The 25,482-nt window shown below is 40.5% G+C and overlaps 1 protein-coding gene across 2 annotated transcripts; it reads right to left on the bottom strand.

Moving 5' to 3' along the window:
- Positions 1-4,486: 4,486 nt before the first annotated feature.
- Positions 4,487-24,942, bottom strand: ints3 (integrator complex subunit 3). 2 transcript variants are annotated; one of them, XM_022255404.2, is made up of 32 exons: positions 24,752-24,937; positions 24,026-24,109; positions 21,910-21,993; positions 21,473-21,586; positions 21,098-21,182; positions 20,682-20,748; positions 20,381-20,522; positions 19,940-20,069; positions 19,266-19,363; positions 18,677-18,724; positions 18,338-18,481; positions 18,049-18,136; positions 17,854-17,933; positions 17,537-17,628; positions 16,989-17,131; positions 16,291-16,392; positions 15,041-15,173; positions 14,752-14,815; positions 14,300-14,403; positions 13,567-13,611; positions 12,678-12,797; positions 12,322-12,418; positions 12,088-12,147; positions 11,571-11,639; positions 11,370-11,445; positions 10,946-11,059; positions 10,189-10,237; positions 7,922-8,092; positions 7,541-7,635; positions 7,347-7,419; positions 6,229-6,382; positions 4,487-5,464 (listed from the first exon to the last, which is right to left on the bottom strand). In XM_022255404.2, the coding sequence occupies exons 1-32, from the start codon at positions 24,818-24,820 to the stop codon at positions 5,381-5,383; spliced, it is 3,078 nt and encodes a 1,025-aa protein (XP_022111096.2). In that variant the 5' UTR covers positions 24,821-24,937; the 3' UTR covers positions 4,487-5,380. The 2 variants fall into 2 exon arrangements, with proteins under 2 accessions (XP_022111096.2, XP_022111098.2); XM_022255406.2 differs by lacking the exons at positions 4,487-5,464; positions 6,229-6,382; positions 7,347-7,419; positions 7,541-7,635; positions 7,922-8,092 and adding an exon at positions 8,125-8,379 and having other exon boundaries at positions 24,752-24,942.
- Between the last annotated feature and the right edge of the window lie 540 nt (positions 24,943-25,482).

A 25,482-nucleotide genomic window follows, 5' to 3' on the forward strand; every position in this document is an offset into this window, starting at 1 on the left:
CCCCAACAAACATCCTAATCTGTCATTTGGAGTCCCCCTTACAATTTCCCCACATACTGTACATGTACATGTACGTTTGTGTCTAAACACTGCCTATACATATGCAAGTACATTACAGGAGTGCTCATTACATATGTACATGTATGTACTACAGGGTCAGTACAATACAACTGAAAACATCAACATTCAACTTTAATTTTTTTTTCATTAAGCTCATAAGTTTCTAAGCATTAATGCCATATAAGACTATTTACACACTGACAGAATTCCAAGAGGAAGCAAACAAACACTCAATGGCACATTTTAACTTGGTCTTGCAAGGAAAACTTTAACTTTGAGGACGGCCGGGCGGACGGACAGACGGACGGATAGAAGACGGAAATTGGTATTACATTTGCTTCGCAGCTCGCCAAAAATAGAAGTCCTAGGGAGAATGCATGCTTAATATAACAACACCTTTAAAAGAAAGGAAAAAAGGACGGTATTTGTGCCCATGGAAAATAAAACTGAAATGATTATTTTCATAAAATTAAGACAAAAGAGAAGTCGGGGATGACACAGTGTAAAATGCACAGGCCTACTCACATTGCAATGGTTGGCTTCCTTCTTTTGTTCCCTGTCACCTTTAGTAGCAGTTTTACCGTACAGCAAACTTGTTGTTTGCCTTCCTGCATTGGCCTACCACGACAGCGGTAATCCTTCAGTCAAGTTTGCTGAGCACACACGTCTTTGAACAAGCTTAGCCACTGGTTAACTGGCTAAATCATTTGTGGCTAAATTGTAGTGTTCTGTTGAATTTTGTGTAGCAGGCCCGCCTAGCATACTTCTGCTAGAGCAGCCAAAACCTGGCCCAGAAAAAATGTTGCATCCTGACTCCACTTTTCTCATCATATATCATCTCAATAAAAGTCAGTCATTACAGAAATACTGGAAAGAAACGAATTCTGGACTGAGCAACATTTACCGATGTTGTTGGGAAATACTTTAAAAATTCTTGTCACTCCCCACAGACTTTGTACACAGCTGCTGAAGTGGAGTCAGGACGCAACATACCTGGCCCTACACGCAGCTCGCACGTCGTACGCGCGTGCACGTGCACGTGTTAAAGAAAAAAATGTTACCGCCATCATTATGCAAATTCTTGGCTCTTGAAAGGAGTCGCGAATCAGCGCAGCCTCGTTTCTGTGCGTTGCTTGTTGCTAAGGCTTTAGATTATAGCGCCCCCTACTGAAACTGAAAGACAGCAAACCTTGTTAGTTGTAAGTCTATTCAAAAGTATCGAAACTCCGTGGTTTTGTATGTGTAAGGGATGGGACATAAACTAATTTAAGGTTTTTTTTTAAGTACATGTATTTTCTTCACTTCAGTAAAAAGTTTGCCTCAACTAGGCAAAACAGTTACAAGTGAAACCAATTGCTTCGATTAGCGACCCAAGGGACAAAATGGGTGTGGACTTTAATAAAATTAGTAAAAGGATGTTTAACACACTACCCAGTCCTATCCTAAACTCTGGGGTAATGACTGTAAATGTAATCACCAATCACCAACTGCTGTTTCCACAAGGAAAAGTACATATTATAATGTGAGATACTTAACAATTGATGTAATACAGAATCCCTAATAATTTCCGCCGATGATGAATTTGCGAAGCTGCTAGATACGACGGGGGCTGTCGTGACTTGGGGTGAGACAGCCTGTAACAAACGCGGCTCCCTTGTGGCAAAAATCCTGACGATGGGGTCCGGAGACCATTAATCCGGGTATTAATTCATCAGTAAGAAATATCCGATGTGGCTGCATGGAAGCAGTTGCAGGAAGTCATTCGGAGACAGATTACTTGAAGCAGCAGAGAGAAGGTGACGAGGTGGGTGCGTGTCTTTGTGTGTGTGGGGGGGGGCAAACAAAGAGAAGGAACGAAGAGTAGAGGAGACCTAATGGACAGTGAAATTTAAAGAATTGAGACATTGTAATGACGAGGGACTGGAGACTGGAGAAATATATATCAATAAAGGGGCGTATCCTGACAACAGAAGCAAGCAAACGGGCGATTGTATTTCAGGTCAACAACACGCTACACTCTCAACTCTCCATGAAACGCTAAGCTTACAGTTCACAGAAAATACCGGACTAAAAGCTGGAATGTACTCAAAACATTCACAATTCAGGTCACACAAACTTAAACGGGCTGTGCCGAAGTTCTCTAGAGGGCAGCACTTCAAGTCGACTTCAAGGCGATAGATTAAGGGGAAGGTCGGGGTTCCGCCCTCTAAACAACTTATTTGAGGATGCTCAATGTAGTTGCGCCGCATCAGGACCGATTAGTTGAACAAACTTGAACCCGCCAGCAGGAGAAACGGGCGGGGGCCACTCAACGGCCATTTAAGGGCATTAATCAGCAACAGGTGTTGGGATCTAGCGACTGAAGTCGTGAACAGCCGCTGTCTGGCTCTGGACGTGATACTGCAGAAAAAGAGACTTCTGCCGAGATCGGAATCTTCGTACAAAGTCAAGGTCTGCACATAGTTGATCAAAGCAAAAGAATTGAAATGCGAGATTTGAAAAAAAAGATGAGATTAGATAAAGCTAAAAAGAATTTCTGCTCTGTTCCTTGCTTCCTTTGCCCCAACAAACTGATCCAACACAATTGGTTTCTAACTGCCATTTTTCACAAAATAAATGAGTCACTGCAGTGGCGGCGACACGTTTCTAAAACTGAGGGGCAACAAGCGGGGGTCTAAAGTTGAGGGGAAGGGAAAGAAACACTTTTTAAGAAATCATGGCAAGTCTCCCTTCCCCGTCTTCGGCCGTGAGTCATTGCTACACATGCTTGCGGAATTGAAGTTACTGTGCCAGTTGGAGTAAAATAGTTGGCTCTTCTCACTTTTACACAGAAACAAAGGATAAACTAACCACACATTACAACTGAAATGTGGCTATATGACTATCGCAGATGCGTCATTATTGCAGGTCAGTACCACAGGCTATGTAATCTCGAAGGGCGCACCCTTGCGTCTCAGGGTTAGGGAGTGGCTTCAAGCCTGTAGCATTATCAGGGCCCAAGATACGAGGCTAACAGTCGACGCCCAGCATCAACGCTCTGCCACGCCAGATAATAGCCAGACGTTCCCCTGGTCTCGTCTCAAGGGAATTCTTCTAATTTGTCTTGCTGGGAGGAGGTGCCGACATAGGCCGCTGGGAAACTGCGTTCCAACTCGTTAAAAGCCGATCAACATAGGACTTTGTCAGAAGCCCGTTCAAATTAAAACAATGAAAAAAATGGAGCAAAAAAGAGTACAACGCTCATCTCCATTGAAAGCCTGAAGGGAAGGTGAAAGAGAACTACAAATGAATCACTTAAAAACAAGCATGAAAGCAATCAGCGAACACAGCAATCTCAGAAAGCAAAACAGAAAAAGTAACAAATTGTAAGAAACAGATGGTCACTGTATGTAAAACCCCAACGTATCTCCATTCTTTGACTGGACGCAAAAGAACACGTCATGAATCACGTGGGAAACGGCGATGAATAAGTTACAAATGTAGCATAATAAAATCTACCCATTCGTTGCCTGATTGAATTACATACATGCTTTGGAACTATAGCATGAAAGGAAATTACGAGGAATGCCTTCGCCCCAGGCGAGAAGTAATGAAATAACTGAACATTCAGGCAAAATTTAATTCAGACATCCTGTTCCAAGGACGTAGGGGGGCTAGGTATGATAATCCTAAGGACACGTTCCCATAGGAGGAGCACTATTGTGAACAGACGAACAAGACGCTTAATCTGGTTCAATGTGACGAGTTACTGGCCTAGATCCTTACTTAGCAAGTCATGAATATGATCCAGGGTTGTAGAAGCATTGGCATTCGCGTCAACTCGAAATAACTCTGGGGAAAAGGTTAAACACATGCATACTGGTACTGCTCTCCAGCCAATAAAGATCACGTTTCCTGGATGTCTTCCTTGGTACTAGTCAACAATACCCTCTAACATTCTCTATCGGCTCGTTTATTTTCAGCCATTTTTACAATCCTTCAGGCATCACTACGTCCTTACAAGTCCCTACTTGTTGAAATGTCCATTTTCCAACATCTTAGCTCTCTTTTTTATCACTCTGCAATCAATTAAAGCATACCACTCCACGTGCTAACAACCATCACCAAACAATTTCCCGGAAAAAAAATCAATACAAATATCTACGAGCAAAGATTCCGCATTCCAAAGACTTAGGGAATCTCCAGTTCTGGGAAAAGATTTTATTTCTATCACCCTCAAAAGTAACCTGGTAGTTCATGCCTGGTTACTTTTACATCTATCAAAATTCAATGCCTTGTTTGATTTCAGCGGATTCAGGGCCTGTAGCAAAAGATACTTGTTCACACTGAATTCAATGTTCTGAGTACATCATGCTGCCGAGTCCACGGTGCAGTGCTGGATTTTGGAGGCCAGGGAGTCAGGAAAGTTTCACAAAGACAAGTTAGATTTGTTCCACCACATTTTTTTCTCAATCATCAACACAAACCATGGTGAAAAGATGTACACTTTACATAGGAGTTAGCCTCCCTCCTTTGCATACACAAGTGAGTTTTTAACAACATATTTACATTTTTACACAATGTACAAATTTCATTTACTCATGTTTATAAAATGACAGTCTGCTTCCACTCACCACTAAGGTTTGGTAAGAGTTGATCTAACACTGCTGGAAACTTGAAAATTCTGCCAAAAGGCATCTTCCAAATCAGTATTTGGTCATATCCAATAAAATCTATTATATAAAACAATACCAATCAAGTTCTATAAGAGGGAAAATTGATTACAAACCGTCAGGATTAAGGAAGATGGTAGACAAGCTTTTAAAAGTCGATGATGAATAAAGCAATGTCTGAGAAAATATCTGCAAACAAGAAAATGTTTGAAGAGGAACAAGTCTGGCCAACTACATGTAATTGGCAAAATGAGAAACTCTGTGAACTTACAATGTCCAAAAAATATGCTGAAAAAATTCTGATATACATTTAAACTCATTGTTAATAGTCATATGGGCCATTCTTTTACAGAGCCATAATTCTTTAAAAAGAATGCTTGAGAGGAATTGTAAATGTCAAACATATAACGGAAATTAAGTGAAACAAAATTTGTGAACATTAAATGATTTTGACAGGGAAAAAGAATAAGTTTTGGATGTCTCACGGCAAATGACAACAATAATTACTGTTAATCATCATTTTCATTCAAGCTGAAAGGTTATCAAAGAAATCCGTGAATTGCTTTTTTTGCAGTGAGGTTTTCGGAGTACAAGCCATGACTAATTCATCTGTTGTCTGTAACCGAATATTAAAAAAGCAATCTTTTCAACATCCCAGCGACTGAGTCTCAATCACTGTCAGAACCCCCCAAGGCGTTGGACTTTTTCCTCTTCTTTGCTGGTTTGGGTTTACTGCTTGAAATATCATCATCCTAGGAGAAAAACGTGGAAAAGAAAAATTGAAGAAGAGAAGAAGGAATCCAGTAGATTAGAAGTGACAACTTTGGTTTTCTCAAGAGTATTTGCTGCAGGAGGGCCACAGATGCCTATCGTCCAGTGTCTCATCACTTGTCGATCACCGTTTATTTGTCTAACTGGCTACTTTGACCAGACCTACTTTCCAATACCTTTGTGGCATAAGAAGGTTTTATCTCTTTCTAGGTCTTCTGTTTGCCAATGTACCTTGCTTGCATGCTCCCCAATGGCTCCCTTTAAACATTCATGTACTTGTCTGTTTGAGGCTTCTGTATCTCCAGTAAAGCATGTTGTCCATGAAGATGATTGTTCCCTCATGCTGCCTGCACATGTATTTCCCACTCCAAGCCATTCAAGGTTTTTTGATGGTGGTATCAGGAATTCTCTCCAATATTTGATTTTATGAAGAGAAGCACTGGTAAGTTATCTCATCTTCAAACTGTCACCAAGTGTCAGATTTCCAGCCAGTGGTTTGTGTGGACTTCAGGTTTTATGCTTGGTTTATTTGTTGACCAGCAAGCTTAAATATTACACTGAAAAATTAATCGCCTTGCTTTCTTGTTAATTTATTTTTTTGGTACTATTTTTTCTGCATAAATACAGCCATCATGCATGTAACTATACTGTGACAACAGCATATGAGCAGGATTTCAACTTATAACTTCACGTTACGTTATAATGAATACGTTCCCCTGGCCAAATTGACAGAACAAATTCTGACCTGATCTGATTCAGAGGATGATTCCACATCATTTTGAGGTGCTTTCCGGTTCTTGGGACTGCTCGCGCCCGGTGACCTCCTGGTAACTCGGCTTCGTGTCGTCCGGGAAGACATATCATCTAAGTCTTCCGTCAGGCCAAACAAATCGCTGTATCTGCAGTTTCAAAAGGAAAGGAGAGCAGTGGGAAAGGATGTTAAATTTGTTTCTCGCCAGCCCAATGCTAATGCCCAGCCCACCTATTTGTTGTTACAGTGTGCTGAACATGGCTAGGCACTTAAGTTGGCAGCATACTCAGACGGAAGCAGCAACAGAAGATTGATCACCGACTGGAGTTTTTGAAAACTCCAGTCGGTTGCAGATGGTTCTAATATATCCAGGATGGTGTCCTTTTCTAACAATGCGCAATGATACTTTGTGATCACTCAGTTTGTTGAGTTGGGCAGTAGCTACTGGTGTTTTTCAATCAGCTTAAACCAGTGTTGTAGTCGAGACCATCACAAGACCTGACACAAGACCAGTCACAAGACTAGTCACAAGTAACAGGGTGAAAAATGACAAAGGAATGCTTTTGTTGCAGTTCATTTGAATAGATGTGACTTGAATTCAGACTGGAGGTGTTGTGCTGGTCTTGTGTGGTCTTAAGTGGTGTCAACTACAACACTGGCTTAAAAACAGGCCATGCAACCCAGGACTTTTCCAATAAGCTCCAACAGAGTCTTTGAAGGGATTCAGACTACTCCTTCTGGCTAATTTTAGTTTGTGCCGTATGGCATCTCTTTTTGGATAAAATACAAAACTGCTTCAAAATGTCCCGGGAATTTGGATTACAGTCATATCTTGAATGAAATATTTAAAAAAAAACAGTCCTTGATGCCTTCTGCACAATCTTTAGGTCAAAATTCAAACCACTAAAATGTATTCAACTTTATTTTGGATAGTTTGATTATTTCACCCTACACAGGGGTTAATTTGGCAGTCAGTAACCGACTTGATTGCTGGTCACTTGTTACATATCTTGATGATTCACTACAGGCTTTTGGTTATGTTCCTGATTTATGACATAGTACAAAGTTTCTTTGGTTGATGAAATGCAAAGATGGCTGCTAGAATTCCTTACTTCATTTTCTGGGCATCTGTACAGGCACTCTGCACTGTCTGTAGTCCATGTAAGACAGCTTCCTGGCTGAAAACTACAACAGGAAAGACAAAGAAGACTAGGTTTTGAAATATAAATCTTGCAGTGAATTAAAAAAGGAAAGTGCTACACAATGTGACAGAGGAAGAGTTCCACAGATAAGGGTAACAACTTACACATTGATTGTTTGATGGCTGTGGTTTGTCGTAACGCTTCAAGATGGCCCAGAACCTGATCCAGTGAGGGGATGTTGGATGGCTTGCTAGTTTGTCTGAAATCAAACATAAGACGTCACTAAGAGTACACTTTTTCCTGTTTGTGACTCCCAGTCCAGCAACCAACTTTCATTTTTGTTTTTTTTTTAAATGAACCATCCTGTGCAGAGTCAACAGTCCTGGATATTAAAATGTCTCTGTTTATCTGAAGATGCACATTCTTGAGTTTTTATTGCTTGAGCAGGAAAGGCTAGTAAAACTGAAGCTGTAGGCCTAACCATGGGCACAACACCCTCATGACAATGTTCCCAGCTGAATAATCACATTGATGAGAATACCGACCTTTGTCGAAATCTCTTAGCTGATGTGGTTGCTCGAACTAGTAACGTCTTGATGAGGTCGGCCAGATGCTGTTCATCTTGGACGGCCCAGTAGCTCAAGATTGAAGAGGTGAACCTATCACCATCCTTACATGGTCGTGACATCAAAGGTTTCAACAGGTCCAGAGATATTCTGACAAGAAGACAAGATTCATTCAACAACTCAAAAGATAATTCATTCAAATGTCTTTGGTCAATACTTTTTCCTTCTGTATCTGTGTGTTTCTAGGTGATAATTTGACCATGCCAAGTTGACATGAAAAGTAAATGAATGTACCCACCGTGCTGGCCTCAAATAATGATTGTTGCTTGGACTCCATGGATACTCTTTCATTCATGTAGGGGACCGGACAGCACAGCTAATCTCAAGATTTCTTTTGGAATCTGGTCACTAAATAAGATCTCAATGAAGAGACTTTACTACACAAAGGAGGTGGAGGAAAGTACATGTATGTTGGTTTCATTCAGGCTGGTCTCAAACATTTATTTCAGGATCAATGAAGGACAAAGAGTAAACATAAATTATTCTTGGGGGTTTATTTAATTCAAAGTAAAGAAAGAAGCTCTCAGCAGCTGGGAGATGCCGAGAGAGTTAAGTAAACTGAGGAAGATCAACAGTTGGGTGATACAGGGGCTTGTAACATGTTCAAATGTGTTCAGTAATGGAGTTATGTCAGCTTCCTCTTTTTATGACAGAGAGAGGAAGAGTGACTGGGGGAAACTGATGAAGACCAGGTGCCACCTTGGATGTGGAAAGGGGAACAACATGTTAGCCTCAAATTTGGGACAGGTTGTGCCTGATGGTTGGGTCTTTTCAACCCATTTAACATGCTACAGGCAGGGTCAAACAACTAGGTGGCCAGGTTGATGTTTCTCATGTGATTGACAAAAAATCAACTGTTGGAAATTTTTAGTTTGTGGGAGAGAGTGGCTTTTGTGTCTGACAAAAAGCAGTGTCCAAGTTTGTTCTTAAGACATATCACACATGCTGATCTTTTTTCCCGGAAATGTCTAATCAAAGCAAGGTTTCAGGTCAATTTATTTGGGGGAGAAGAATAACTACCAACACCTAAGATGTTTTGAAAGGTCAAATATTTAAGAAATCTTTGGAAATGTTACTACAAAAATGTAGTATCACTGTACTTTGCTGCAAAATGCTGAAGACTTTAACAAGGAGAAAAGTTTTCGCGAATCTTTCTCCATTTTAGGGTGGTCCTAAACTAAACGTACTGTGACCCTATGATCTGATTAAAGTTTGTTACTGAAATACTCCAGAGGGAAACTCAGACCGAATTCCTTTGTCATCGTGACTGCTCGGTCACTGTTCGGCCTAGTTCCTATCAACTGAGGAACTACATACCCCCCCTTCAACTACCCCCCACAGTCTACTACAGCCTGATACTACCATAAATCTTGCCACAGGAAATCACATCAATTGCTTCTGTACACAGAGGGTAATTTTGTAGCTGTGGTTCCAATCCACACTTAATGAACCCCAGCATGTACACAGGTGGACTTCATCTTTATCTTAGAGCCTGAGGTGTCAAGAAACACGGCCAGCTAATGTCACATCCCCGTGTTACCTCAGTCAGGGAATTGGTACCTTGTGAAGGCTGGTCTACTGATGTGCACTTCCTGGTGTTTACCTGAACTGGGCCAGGAGAGTGTTTGAGGTGTAAGTTCATGGACCAGACTCTACCTTGGACAAAAGTCTGAATTTCTTTGCTTCAGGTAAATTCACACTTTCATGGACAACTGACTCAACAAATGAGGACTAGTCGAGAGTTGAGCACATCTCAAGAAATCAAGAATTAAACATACAACATCTTGATTCAAAAAGGGACTTGATTGCTTTGAATCATTCAATAAAGTGGATAAAAATGCGTAATTACAAAGATTAAGAAAGTCTCTAATGCAAAATACAAACCGGTGGCACACTATTAGGCTGCTGGTGATTGACAGTTCAGACAGACCTGAACGGTGTTCACCTGGGGATAATTGAGCGCCTCCCAAACTGATCAAACCAGTTTTTGCAACCACACCCTAACCTCCCCCATTCAAGATCCTGACTGGACCCTTAATTCCTAACCAGTCTCAAGCTTCCAGACGGTCTCTGAAGTCGAAATCCCGGCCGAAAACCCCCCACAAACATCACGTAGCCAGCAGACTGGAACATTTCACAGACTGGATTTCAGGGTTTTGGGTGAAGGGGGCAAAGTTTGGACTTACCGTTCTAGTTTCAACATAAGTAGAAGGTTTGCCATTGCTTCAGGATGATCTGCAGAAAGAAAAATGACCATTTTAGTTTTGTTGTAATCAGCACAGTCCCAATTATAGATGTTGAAATAGACAAAAATTACTTCCATACCAGTTTGCTTCATCAAGAAAAAAAAAAAAATTTTCAACTCAAATGAGGGAAGGAATCAAGTTGTTTGGTTGTGAAGACATGTTATCCCTGCATCTTAGAAACTTTAAAAGAAAAACTGGACTTTCAGGGGATTCTCTGTCATGCCTGCTATTACACTAGATTCAAACATATGAGCCAATTTAAGACAGCTTTGACATTGAGTGGTTAAGATGTCTGACCTTGTAATTAGGACATGACAGGATAGAGTGTACACTTGTACACACTGAACAAGTTACCTTTGGTGACAGGAAAATCTTAAGATTACAATTTCTACTGATAACAAGGAAAAGGTTATCGCTACTGCAGATGCTGTATACCTATTGGCCCTTCTTATGTTAACCTATTGGCCCTTCTTATGTCAACCTATTGGCCCTTCTTATGTCAACCTATTGGCCCTTCTTATGTCAAACAACTAACAAGGCTTTATATACCAAGCCTTATCAAATTAACTTGTCAATATTAACATAAAAAGTAAAAAATACATGTACATACACTGTGGCTAAAGGTGGTGTAATTACCAACACTTAAATTAATAAAGAGTTGTCAAGTTTGGCCACTAGAGGGCTGGTATATGCTAACCTTTATAGGTGAGTTTGGGAATGACTGAGACGAACTGATCCACATCCAAATCATGAGCAAGAAGCAGTTGCCAAACACAGTATTGCTCAAAGGTTTCCCACTCTAATGTAGCCTCTGAAATATGACAATAATAACTAGATGACTTCAACAAAAAGCTATTGATACATTCACTGACAAGCTTTAAGTGAAAATCAATATTCTCTGATTTACAAAAATAAGTACAGCAATGCCCCAAACCCTTCAAAGAATATTTCTATAAAAATTCTTACCAAAAAACTTCACAAATGGATTGAAACCTTTTAATTTGTTGCTCAAATCAACAAAAATTGGACAGAGTTGGAGTCCTCTGGATTCAGTTTGATTGAAGTAGTTTGCAAAACACGGCAGAAATTCGTCCCCTCCCTTAATGGCTGGCTCCTCTTACCCAAGACTTTAGCAATATTGTCCTTCTTAAACAGTTGCAGGTTGCCTTGCATGACATCACAGATCAAATCTTGTAACTGCAGAGCAGAGAAAGTGATCATATGACAAAGACGCAATACAATGTTACAAATAAGACACAATCAAAATGCAGAAATCATTATAATGATGACTAATTAGAATGAAGCTGAAAGAGATGTCAGACCTGAGCAGAGTCTACACATGACACTATTGTATGTAGTAGTTCTGTGCTCTCCATAGCAGCATCACAGAACTGGTAAGAAAACAGAAGGGAAAATACACGTTAACAAAGCAAGAATCTCAGAAAATGATTACAGGGATCAAGGTTTTTCTCTATTACATATTGTACTTCCATTTTATTATTTTTTTTCCTAAAATTATTGTTCTTACTGGAAGAGAGCAAGGACATGTAATGAAGATTTTAAGTTGTATCTCTTTAACCCTAACCCTCCTCAATCCTTAACCTGTTGGGGAATTGAGGAGTGTTAGGCTTAATGTATGATACAATCCCATTGAAATGACATGGTGAATTTCAGAGCCATGAAACAGCAATAGAAATCAGCATGCTGGCAGTGATCATATGCTGGCTGACTTTTGGTCTGTGATTTGCATGAAAGGCACGTTGGATGAAGGAGGAATTCCCAAGTTCAGATTGGGCCAATTTCCACTGATGTCATAAATATCTTATTTTCAGTGGTTACCATTGTGTAGACTGGAGCAACAAGGTAACACATAAGGCCAACATCTTCCTCTGCGCAAGCCTGTTGGTGAAAAAGGAGACAATTTCAGAGGAGAAAATGGATGAAGGGTCTTGGGGCTGGAAAAGATTTCTTCTAGGTTCTCATGCTGAATTAAAACTTTATTTAGGGTTTGAAACTCATGTTCAATTCAAGTTCTGCACTTCATAATGACTGTGGTCTCTCCAGAATCTTTACCTTAAAGTCTCGGACCAAACACGCCGTCAGGTCACCCATGCCCGTATTCTTACAGGCTTCTTCATACATGTGTAATCTTCTCTCGCCTTGTTTGCTACTGTTGTTGTCAAAGAAACGAATTCAATCATTAGTATTTTTTTCATGTTTCTACAGGATGAAATGATGCACCACATCTATACATGTGACGATCAATACAAATGTTCATGTAAGTTTTTCAACAAGCCCCCGGGAGCCAATGACAAAAGGGAAATTGGACAGATTAGTACTTTGAAATTTCGTTGCTACTGCTGTTTTAAAAGAATTCACTTCAGTAGGAAAGAAGGATAAAGAGACAAATTTTCTGAATATGTGATTACCTTGCATGTAAGAAATAGAGCAAGTTGTAGCCTATCTGGACTTGTTTCTCGTACATCACACAAACTAACGTCAGAAGTTGTAATGGACATGAATCCTGTTCAGCATCTGCACTCAGATTCCTGTATCAAAGAAACGATGAGGTATGGAAACTTGGTCAGGACTCGAACCACTCACCATCCAAAAACAAGGGCAGGCATCTTGACAATCAAATCACAAAAGGTGAAGCAAGGGGGTGCGCATGTCCTCGTTATACTTTTTTTGTTTCACAAAAGCAAACACACAGAGGTTTTGTAAAATTCTTGAAGATGTCATTAAGTGACAAATCTTTTGGGGCTTGCAATAGCAAAATTTTCGCCCATTTGTCTTCATTCGTTTTTCCCTACAAGACAGCCAAAACTTATTTTGATAAATTTTCATTTGAATAAGTTGTGCAACTTTCAAAAGACTTACAGAACACAGCATTCTTTCTGTACAGTGACAAGTGGATAAATTGTACTTCCACTACCTTCAATTTCTGTAAGCCACCAGTAAACCACAGCAGATGTAATTATGCCACTTCCTATCTGTCGTTTCCTGCCACACCTCCCCATTTTCATTTAGGGTGTGAAATCTTCTTTGTCTTATCCCCCTAATGTGATCATTCCTCTCAGCTGTTCCTATCCATCAATTATATCTCTGTCTTAATTGAGACTAGCAAGTGGTTACCCACTACAAGACTACACACATAATCTGGTATCTATGACAACTCACCACCTCAATCCAATCCCTCTTCAAAATATGTTTCCCCGCCCCTACCATTTTAAAGAGTGTAAATCCTTCTATAAATTAAATTACCTTTACAATGTATAACAAAAGGTCTAATGACCCATAACTGCCATTTGTACTTACCTAAATATAACATAGATTGGTTTGCCAAGTGAGTCTTCCATTGTTCTGTAGAGATGAAACACAATGACAGTTTGAAAACAAAAACAGGGCTGAGGAGACACAGCAAGAAATGTTGACATAGGACTGACTTGTTTAAGGGAGCTTTTCTAAATGTGGAACATATCTCTGCTATTTGGAAAACTGTTTATTAGAATGTGTTATTTCTTCTATTGGAGGAGACACTACAGACATTTCCGTAGTCCCAGAGTTCACTTTCCATAGCTGTTCTATCAAAACTCAAACACTGTAGGTTCCATTCAACAGGCTACATCCACTCTGGAGTGTTTCTAACGTTTGTTTACATTTTGTGACAGCAGAATTTTTGTACAGTGTACCAGTACAAATGTCATGTCACCCACAATCTCTTGACAGATTTTCTTAGGATCCTCAGGAACCTACCTGAATCCACCAAAATCTTACACTGTGCCACATTCTTTGTACTTCAACTTCCAAGGGCCACTAAGCTCTTGAGTAAGTTAACAGTTAACAGTATCCTACAACATTTTGATGGAAACAGAAGGATCTGGAATAGTGCCAGTTTAATTGATTGAGATATCAAGCTCCTAAGTCAGGTAATAACGGCTAGCTTTTCCTCAATCCAGGTTGCCATTTAATGTTGACAAATTTACGAAAGTCACGGTTTGTATGCTCCAATTGGAGTTGTGTCAATATGTGACCTGGCCAGCATACTTACTCATCTGTGATTTCATCTGGTAGCGTTACACCTGTAATGTCACGTTTATACAAACTACAGAGGAACATTGCCAATGGCCCAGCTACATCACTGTCAAAATCATCCTGGAACATAAACAAAAAGATGACAAAGACTGAAAAATATTCAAATGAATGTACTGTGGGACAACTTCATGTGGGCATATTTCTGCAAATGAAGGGGTTCTTATTTTGAAACCTTAATAAGCACGCTGTCCAGAAAGGCTTTCCTTGAAATTACCAAACTATGTTGTGACTTCAGTGTTTTCCTACACAATATTCTTATAAGTCCTTTGACAATGCAATCGACTATGATCACGTACTCCACTAATCTATACTTCAGTACCCATTACAGAGCTGTTTTCATGATAACTGTACCCTGGCAATAACAAAATTTATTCCACAAAGACCTATTTTGATATGCTTCGTACTCACCATTTCTAAAATAACACTACAAAGGTTCTCCATTGTTTCACACTGTGTCTCAATATCAGAATCCCTGAATCAAAAAGACAGATAAAATCAATCAGAGAAAGTTTTGAAAACATTCAGTGAATAAAATGATGGCAGAAGTGGTCAAAATGCTAGAGTTAGTGTTAGAGTTAGGCTTACGTTTACATGAACAAGCTGGACTTACTTCCACATAGAGCAAAGACACTGGACTGAAAACAGTATGGAACCCATTTCACTGTGTGCACATTACTTATGAGGAATGTGGTCTGACCTCTGACTCTGCAAGATGGAGCACATCTCCTTAATCTCTCCGTCTAATTGATCCAAGTACATGTCGAGGTCTACCTCCTCCTCTTGCTTGATGGGTCGAAAGACTGCCGCATCTTGGTTACGTTGCCTCAATGCTGAAGGAAAAGACAGTAATCATGAATAAACAGACATAGAACCCACCCATCATGCCCAGGGATTGCAAGTGTGAGGTGTGATGTGGTCTATTGCATGACTGTGCCCCACAAGACATATGACACCCATCATGCCCAGGGATTGCAAGTGTGAGGTGTGATGTGGTCTATTGCATGACTGTGCCCCATAAGACATATGACACCCATCATGCCCACGGATTGCAGCTGTGAGGTGTGATGTAGTCTATTGCATGACTGTGCCCCATAAGACATATGACACCCATCATGCCCACGGATTGCAGCTGTGAGGTGTGATGTAGTCTATTGCATGACTGTGCCCCATAAGACATATGACACCCATCATGCCCAGGGATTGCAAGTGTGAGGTGTGATGTGGTCTATTGCATGACTGTGCCCCATAAGACATATGACACCCATCATGCCCAGGGATTGCAAGTGTGAGGTGTGATGTGGTCTCTTGCATGACTGTGCCCCATAAGACATATGACACCCATCATGCCCAGGGATTGCAAGTGTGAGGGGTGATGTGGTCTTTTGCATGACTGTGCCCCACAAGACATATGACACCCATCATGCCCACGGATTGCAGCTGTGAGGTGTGATGTAGTCTATTGCATGACTGTGCCCCATAAGACATATGACACCCATCATGCCCACGGATTGCAAGTGTGAGGTGTGATGTGGTCTATTGCATGACTGTGCCCCATAAGACATATGACACCCATCATGCCCAGGGATTGTAAGTGTGAGGTGTGATGTGGTCTCTTGCATGACTGTGCCCCATAAGACATATGACACCCATCATGCCCACGGATTGCAGCTGTGAGGTGCCCCATAAGACATATGACATCAAGGGCAATGTTATGGGTGCAACTTTCAGTCCAGAGTACAGAAGTGGTTATGATACAGTCTTGTTATTAAATTATGATGTTGAAATTTCTAAGGGATTGTGAAAAAGTCTGAGAGCAAGTAGTTACTCAAACCAACCAGCAAATACTCCGACTCAGCCTGACATCAATGGAATTCATCCATTTGAAGGTTACAGTTTTGGAATTTGCCAGTTGAAGTGCTTTGTTCCCTCCAGGATGTCTGTACTTACATCTGTCTTCATCTTCTTCATCACTGAATGTAGCATCTTCCGATGGAAGTCTCTGGATTGGACCGTGATCATTGTTTGCAGACTCTGGTTCGGATTTCCCATCTGGTCAAGGAAACATGTTTTTAAAAATTTAAGTACCCCCTGCAGACCCCTGCAGAATTTCCAAGTCATCAAAATACACAAAGCAGATTCCAATTCATCTAGCTACTGCTAGAACAGTTCGACATGTTTGTCAAAAGACAAAAAAGAAAGACAAAAATGCTGGCACGCAGTAACAACTAGTGAAGAGTATGGTTTCTTCCACTGTAGCATACGCACCACTTGTTTTTCGTCCAAATGAGTACAAGTTCCTACAGAGCATGGATGTCGGGTGTACTGCAGTTACTACATTGGGATTCCTTTCAAATCTCTCTGTCATTAATGCAGGGATACTTTGCTTAACATGCACTAAACCTTAGCTGTTATTTAAATGTACATCCACACTGTATATCCACACTGTACATCCACACTGTACATCCACACTGTACATCCACACTGTACATCCACACTGTGCATCCACACTGTACATCCACACTGTGCATCCACACTGTACATCCACACTGTGCATCCATACTGTACATCAACACTGTCTAGGATATGTATGAGTGCAAATACAAGCATCACAGTGTTACAACCTTGAACTCAAGTCATCCACCTACCTTCTGGTGGCAATGCTAACATGGGCGTGGCAGAGGCGGTGGGTGTGGTGGGTATGGGTGTGCAGAACTCAGCAAACATGTCTTTGGTCATTGCTCTCAGCTCACGGTCCAGCTTAGGATTGTCAAAGAGCGGAGCCAGCGACCTTCAAACAAACCCCAAAAAGACAGCATTAGCAATCTCCTGATCAAATGTAGAGTTTGTTGAAACTAGAGGTGAAATCTGTGGTCAATATCATGGAACTTCTCAGAAATAAGCCGAGATATAGTAACTAGCAAGAACTGGCTATCAGTCATCATGTGAAGAGATAAGTCATGTCGAAATTGGCTACGGATGGAAAAAACCCATTAGGAGCCACAAACCAGAGACTCATGCATTCCACTGAGTTGTACATATCAGTAACAGGCCTAGAAAAGTCATTCAGACAAGGATGTGACTGCTGGTGACTGCTTCTCAGCTAACCTGCTTAGCTCTTAGATTTGACCAATGATGTTAACTATTAAGCAACTACAAGAGTTAGGCTTTTACATCTTTGATTTCACAGACTTACTGTAACACTTTCTTCTCTAGGAGAAATCTAAGGGCAGACATGACACCTTGCCTGATCTGTTGCTCCATCGGAGGATAAAAATTAGGAATTATCTGCAGAACAAAAAAAAACAGCAATCCTTCTTTTATCAGCAGTAAATCCACGACATCCTTGATAAGAAATTCTATCTCTTGGAGACTCCTGAAAGTATACCTTATATAAAACTTTAATAAAGATAAAGCTTTAATAAAGATATTGACATAAATTTAGTGCTTTAATTTTGTTTTAATTATACATCTTCTTTTCTGTAAAGAGATTTTTGAGAATGATGAACTCACTCTGCAGAGGAAGTCTAACAGGGTTGCGGTGATGGCTGGATGCGATCTCATAGAATGATGCATAACAAGAATGGCAGGCTCTGAAAGGCAGACATTGCATAATTATTGTCAAGTACAAAGCATGCTACTGGAATGCAATCATACTACTGACTTTGCTCAGCTATTTGGAGGGTATCAGCCACATCTCCTACTTACCGATATCCATTATATTGCCTCTTGATGGATTAAAGAGTAGCCAATCATAGAACAGTGCTAGCTTGGCACATGACGCTGCGGCATTGGACTAGGACAGAAAATAAACAGATTTGATGAGGTTCTCAGCATTGTTCCAAATACAATAAAAGCTGTCTAACACCAGCTCATGATATCAAACTTCTATTTATTAACTTTAGGTTTAGTCCTTGATTTCTGACGACAACTGAAACAAAAATATATGACGGGGAAGGAAGTGTGAGAAATCTGAAAGATGTGCACGAACACTTACTGTGCATGTGGTGAGTAGCCAGCCAATGACAGCCCAGCGTTGGATGATGTCAGAGCACAGTACCTCATTGGATGGGTGGACCGTACAACAGATGTACCGAATCAAATCACAGCGAAGTGATTGGCTCTCAGGAGTGGATAGATACTGAACAAGAGATGAGAAGGGTGGAGGGTAACACATCATGTTTGGGAAATTGCTAGAAACTTCTAAAATGTTACTCAGGTAGGTATAGAACCAAGTACCATTCATTCATGGGTAAAGATACCATATAAAAGGTATATTTTTCCAAGTGACTTGATTTGGTGCTGATTTGTCCGACACAAAGTTTCTAAGACTTACTTGCTTCTGGAACCAATCTTGATATCTTTTCTGTTGTCCAAACCGAACCTTGCAAACACAAATATAACCATAACAAATAAAAATGAGGCTACATTAATGTTTAAACATGACTGATTTTACGAACCTGTTTTGTTACTTCTTGGAAGGGATATTGAAAGAGGGTTGTGCATAAAGAAAGAAAGAAAACAGGGAGTGGAAAATGATTACATTCATTCATTTCTTTCACTATCGATGCAGAATACTCTTAATGGAAAAAGTAAATAGCCACCCCCCCCCCAAAAAAAAACCTACAAGCCCCAGCAGCAGATTACCGATCTCCAACATGGTGGGGTGGAAAAAATAACTGATATTGCTTAAAGCCCAAGAAATTTTGGAAGAAATCTCTCTGATTCATTAAAGTTAAACACAGAGCAGTAGACCAATCGTGTGTTCTTTGTGCTTCAAATAATCCTGAGATATCAATCAGATTGTCAAGAAATGGTGCCTCGCTTGTGCAGACCTAAAATCATTCCTCACAGTAAAACTGACCATTGGATTTGAGCCAATGGGGATGGCATTTGTGTCAAGGATCACGCAATACCCTACCCACCTTGGATGTGAGGAATATGATTTTCTTCTCCATCTCTGGAGTGAGACGGCACGCCAGGTATTTGGGAGATGTTCTCTGGTTCATGAGCTGAGCTACGCCTGAAATAATGAAAACAAAATCAAGCCTCAATGTGGTATTGATTCTAAAAATGTTAAGAGTGCACAATGTCTATTCACCGTGGGTAATACTGGGCCACGAACCCATGTCAAACTAATAATAATCTTTCACATGCATGTATCAACTTGAACGTTCTGACTGGTGAAAAATGATTGGAAACCAACATGCTCAGTCGGCAAATTTTGCCTCAGTATCAGAGCAAGTACAAATCCAAGCAATTATTTGAAAATCTGATTCTAGTACTTACCTGTGAACTGTGGAGTCATGTCAGTACTCACCTGTGAACTGTGGAGTCATGCCAGAACTCACCTGTGACCTGTAAAGTCATGTCAGTACTCACCTGTGAACTGTGGAGTCATGTCAGTACTTACCTGTGAACTGTGAAGTCATGTCAGTACTCACCTGTGAACTGTGGATTCATGCCAGTACTCACCTGTGAACTGTGAAGTCATGTCAGTACTCACCTGTGAACTGTGGAGTCATGCCAGTACTCACCTGTGAACTGTGAAGTCATGTCAGTACTCACCTGTGAACTGTGGAGACATGCCAGAACTCACCTGTGAACTGTGGAGTCAAAGACTGTGGTCTGTGCATCATGTCCTTCCACAGTTTCTCAAATTCTGGTATTCTGGCAACATTCTGTAGTAATCTTAACAAGTCTCGACCTATTCTGCAGCATTCCATAAACTGTGGATACAGAGAAAAGAACCAAGTATATCTACAGAGGGCAGACTCAAAATAAAAACTGATCAGTGAAAGATAAGGAGGTGTAGCACTCAAGTACATGTGATCAACCAAGACCGACTCCCAGGACTCCAAAAAGGAAAAATGTTTATGGTGGTTGAACTTTACTCACACAAGCTAACCATAGCAACCTCTTCAAAAACATGTCTTTAAACATGAATTAGGGTCCAACATACTGGAGAAGTCTTCACATCAAATAATGAAATTCAGAGAACCTATAATAAAAAGATGACCTGTTCATGAATGGCACTGACCTTTGACCTCAGTAGACCAATACAAAAATCCACTTCTCTCTGTCGGAGGTTGGCAAACATCTGTAAGCTGTGGTCTTCAATGATTCGTAGATATGTGTACAAAACCATGGCCATTAAGACAGGGTACTTGTCCAACCATGCTCTGTCAAAAAAAAACAATCAAAAATATTTTTTCTTGAGAAGTAGAGTACAAAACTAGAGTGCCTACTTTCAAAAAGCTTGGTTTTATCGTCAGTTTCCTTCAAAAGAAAAACTGACTAAACCTCATTTGTGTTTCCTTTGCAAGAACAATGGAGCTTACTTATTTTCTGTGAAGAGATCCAGCATTGCCTCAGCCAGCGAGACATTCTTAGGAGTGATGTCACCACCTGAAAATTGGAAATTACGACCGTGTGTTGAGCATCTACTAGCCTCCAAACATACACATGCAAGTACTTGAAAATGACATTGTTTGAAGTTGTCAGAAAAGACTTTCAATACTGCAGCAGGATGGAGCATTAAAAATCAAGAAAAGTGCTGGAATTTCCGTAAGGAGTTTGAGTACAAGTTTTGAGCAATGTTCTCGTGCCATTATTTTAAATGTGTGGGATAATACATGTATGTTTACAGTGTGGATGCAGGAAACCAAAATAGTACAGGTTATGTGGTGACAAATAGGGTAAGTATTTGGGGGTGGGGGGTGGGGGAGGGGAAGGGGTAGTATAAAAAGGACCTTACCAGCAATTTGCTTGATTAGCGAAGAGCAAACGTTGACAACACCTGTCACTGAATTCTTCACCATCTCCTTGGTTACCCACACGAGCTGTGACCAATCAAGTAAGGGGGCATTTGTCTGTGAGCTCAAGTGTCATGACCATTCAGTGCAATGCACTTTGGTGAAGAAAATCTTTGCTTCATCACATCAATTTGATAAAATTGCAACAAATTATACTTTGGCATGAAAAAATATTTCGCTGCAGGTAAATACAAAATTATGGCTGTGGCAGAAGTTTAAAGCCATTAAATCCAACTAGAGTAATGAGGAGAATATTGAACGGAGTTCGGTTAAACAATTCCCTATCAAAGCTGCAAAATGAAACTAAGTTTACTGACCTGTGTCCTGGCACCATCTTGAAGTTTTGTGTACTTATCAACAACAATCTGATTCAACTTGTTCCAAGCCAGTGACAGTCCGTCTCTTGAAATCAGTGCCAAATCTCGATATGTCTGCATCAAAGGAAATGAAAAAGTTTCAGGGTTCTGCCCTTCACTGTTAAATCCCAAGCACTCAAATGCTCATAGCTTTCCACGAACTTGTGAGTGATAGCATCCTCAAGCTTCCTCAGATGCGACACAAAGCTTTGACTTCCTGCCTTCTGGAGCAGGTGTTTTAAACATCTGTCCACTGAATTGGTAATATAATTCCATTGAAGAGTGGGTTCTGCAACAAATGTCCTAGCAGCTTTACTTGAGGGGAGGCATTTGAACAAAATCAAGTTTATAGTTTCAACATTACATAGTGATGGCTATTTGTTTGTATTTCTATTTACCTTTGGAGCTGTGGCAGGGTTAGTAAGAATACTGTAGAGTAGCCCTAAAGTGATATCCTCATGTTCCTTCATACCTTTACACACCTGTTTGGGGGAAAGTTTGAAAATTGAAACATTAATGTAGGTTTATGAATTGTGGCCCATTCCCCAATACCAGATATGGAATGTGGACTATTGAGCACAGGGTTCGAAATTCACGACAGCCAGTGCCGTCGATGTCCTTTTACTTGCTGTGATGCCCCTTGGAAAATTGCATTGTTCATGGCCACTTTTGCTGTGCCTTATGCACACTTTGGCCGTTGTGCCCTTTCCAGTGAGTTGTCAAAATAATTAACAATAAATTCAGCCCAGCGCTAGCGCTCGTTGGCCGCGCCAGTCAGCGAGACCATACCTCGAGCGATCGGGCTTGCATAGCCCGCATGATATACGGCCACATTGCCTTCACTCACGCAAACACATATTCACAAAATTTCTTAAGCAGCGAGCTGTTACTATAGTTATGCGCACCCCATGCGTTACAGGCCAAGCCACTGTGCGGTACATGGACTGTCCAGAGGGGGTAGCGTTGACTGTTCAACTTCATGTAGCAATGAACATCGTGCGTGCCAGCAAGCACAGACCCGCACCCCTTACGGATTGCTAAGTGTGGTGTCCCATAATGCATTGCTGCATATACCGCTATTGCACACTTTCACATTGATCCGCTGCATGTGCGCAAGCACAAACCCGTACCCTTACGGATATGTGTAGCTAATCGGAGTGTCCCATAATGCATTGTTACATATACATGTACATGTACCACCAGTGCACTCTGCATTGATCCGCGTCACGTATAGTACGAGCTTCAAGGGACGCAGACCAGCCACGTGGAATCGAAGTTTTCCTATCGGTACCGGCCCGCTGTCAGTTTGTACGACATGCGACAATGCCTAGGAAAGAACGTTTCCTTTCAAAAGGAGCTCTGCAACTCGGCTACGAAATGCAAGAAATTGGATTTTTTTTATGCATGGGTAAGTGGTGGTGTCACCGTGTGTAGTTCCGAGATTGGCAATGTTGACGGCACCGTGATTTCCCAAAATCTGTGCCTGGTGAAGATGCGGCCACGCCGGCAATGCAGGCGTCCAAATATATCTCCCACCCTCATTGCTGGCAACAAACAAAAGTAAAGGGTAGAAAGGGGAAAAGGACAGCAGAACTTGTTAACCCTTATTGCTCTTGATTTCATGTCAGGGTGGGAAGCCTAAGGGGACGGCATGTCAGGGTGGGAAGCCTAAGGGGATGGCAGGGTTCTTGGATACAGTGTAGATTATTCAACTGGTAACTTGAAAGTCTAAAAGTCAACAAAAGGGATGTTCACACATTTTCAAGTGTTAGGAAAAATGTTTAATTAATTTGATGATCATTTATGTGCAACTCATGCCCTGTTCACAGAGTATAACAATTCCTGGTGTTAGGTTTTTGTCCACTTTTTTCCACAATAAAGCAAAAGAATGCATTTTAGAGGTTGAACGGATTGCGTTTTGACAAATTCGCCTTTGGGCCCTAATCAATTTTCGACAATGGCCTCCGTGCCCTTTTAAGTGGCCTTGGTGCCCCTGGAAATTTTTACTTCTCCAAGGCCAAAATGGCCTAGGCCCCTAAAAAACAAATTTCGAACCCTGTGAGCACATGTTCCCTTCCCTTTATGACAACTCAAAGGAAGCATAGAGAGGTAAAACCTCCCCAAAAAGCAAAAACATTTATCACTCTTGTAACTAAGCCATTTTCAGATTTCATGTGTCAATTAAATTCTTCTTGAGATCTCAGATTACAGTTTCCTCAATTCATTGTATCAGTGGGCAAAATTAAGTGATTTACATTTTAAGTTCAAGACTAAACCACTAATGTTTGCCTAAAATTTGTGAAAAGAGGCAGTAAATCTATTATCTAGTGACATGGCTTAGGCAGTTAAATGCTTGGCTTGTTGACAAACGAGGAATAGTGAACTGTCATTGAATGGATTATTCTATATTCTGGTATATAGAACAGTTTTTATCAATGTTCATGATCGGTTTTAGAAGTCAACTTTCTGAAAGGCTGAGCCAGAGAAACCATTAGTGCTGGAATCAATACTCACCACTGCATTCAATGAATCATGAACTTCTCTCTCAGACAAGCTACCCATTACCTTTGCAACAAACTCAAAACCTTTCTCCATTTTCTGCAAGAAAAAAATTAAAATTTGTGACATGTTTACTCATGTTCATTGACCATCTTTCAAAAAAAATCTGCACAAGTTCTAACATCATGTCAAATCTTTCAGGCAAATCTCAAAAAGCCTCAAAATGTCATTTTACAGAATGTTACGGCCATCAATTTTTTTATCAAAGTTTTCATTATTTAAATTCTAGATTCACTTAATTGAATTAAATCAACAGATTTCTGTTATATTATGTAATGACATTCACAGCCTATGCAACACACAAGCAAAAAAAGCTAAATTACTTACTGCATCAACGTTACACATGTTACAAGTGATTGTTAAAAAGAAAGGACACTTGGAGGTCCAGATGTCAGAAATAATTTTTCCTCCTGTACATATGAATACATTTTTTAATAATTTGAAATTAAACATGTTGATAGTGCAATAAATATATGGCCTTTCCTTCTTCCAAGAATGATGAAAATACGAGAGCTTTTTTGGAAGGGTCAAAACCATGGGGTCCAACAACTCAACATAACAACACAAAACTCGACAACCAACACTTGCATCGTACACAAACTTTATGGCGACCGAATTGTCGATCATAGGCCTACTTTACCGTTGCGTTGGCCAACACAAGAGAAAGATACAAAATATTACCTCTTCGAGCTCATCCTTCAGCTCAATAGCGGAATTAATGAATAGTTTCGATTTCTTGGGTTCCTCCATGGTGCTTAGATTAACAAAATGTTCGCACTCGTCATAAAATGGGACGAAAAGTTGCCATTCAGGCCGTGGGTTTCATCTCGTGTCGGCGTCCATTTTCTTTACTTGCGCCCTCTATTGGTAACACTTAGTAAGCTAGCCAGTCTGCCATTCATTTTCCAACGGGCAAATGTATCAGGCTTCGGTAGGCGCTGTTAATATAGTTCGAAAACCCCAAATAAGGTGATACATCACAAAGAAGACAACAAGATTTGCTAATTTTTGGCAAATTATGGCCATAGAAATTAATTTTTGGTTGTTTACTTCCGCATAAACAGCACTCTTTTTGAAAATTAGAATTATAATTCACAGCAACTACACTTTTCCGGCCGGCATGGCACTTAACCCATGCTCCTTAGCTGTACGGAGAACATGCCACTTTGTTGAAAAATCGAGTGGTATTTCTTCATAAATCTTGATTTTTGGCTCTAATCTTGTCCGTGGTGTTGAAAGCCCTCTGACAGTGAGAAGACAAGGACTGTACGTGTAAGACAACTGAGAGGAAGACCTTACGCTTTTTTATGTTTCGAGTCGTTATTCAATGGATTTGAACGAAATAAACTTCTATCAATTCAGGGGTTAGTTTTCCTCGGGGTGCCCCCAAGTCATGACTGCACTGCTAAAAA

The sequence above is a fragment of the Acanthaster planci genome, linkage group LG05 (assembly GCF_054643075.1).
Source record: "Acanthaster planci isolate LZ-2023a linkage group LG05, COTS_SCS, whole genome shotgun sequence".
NCBI lineage: Eukaryota > Metazoa > Echinodermata > Asteroidea > Valvatida > Acanthasteridae > Acanthaster > Acanthaster planci.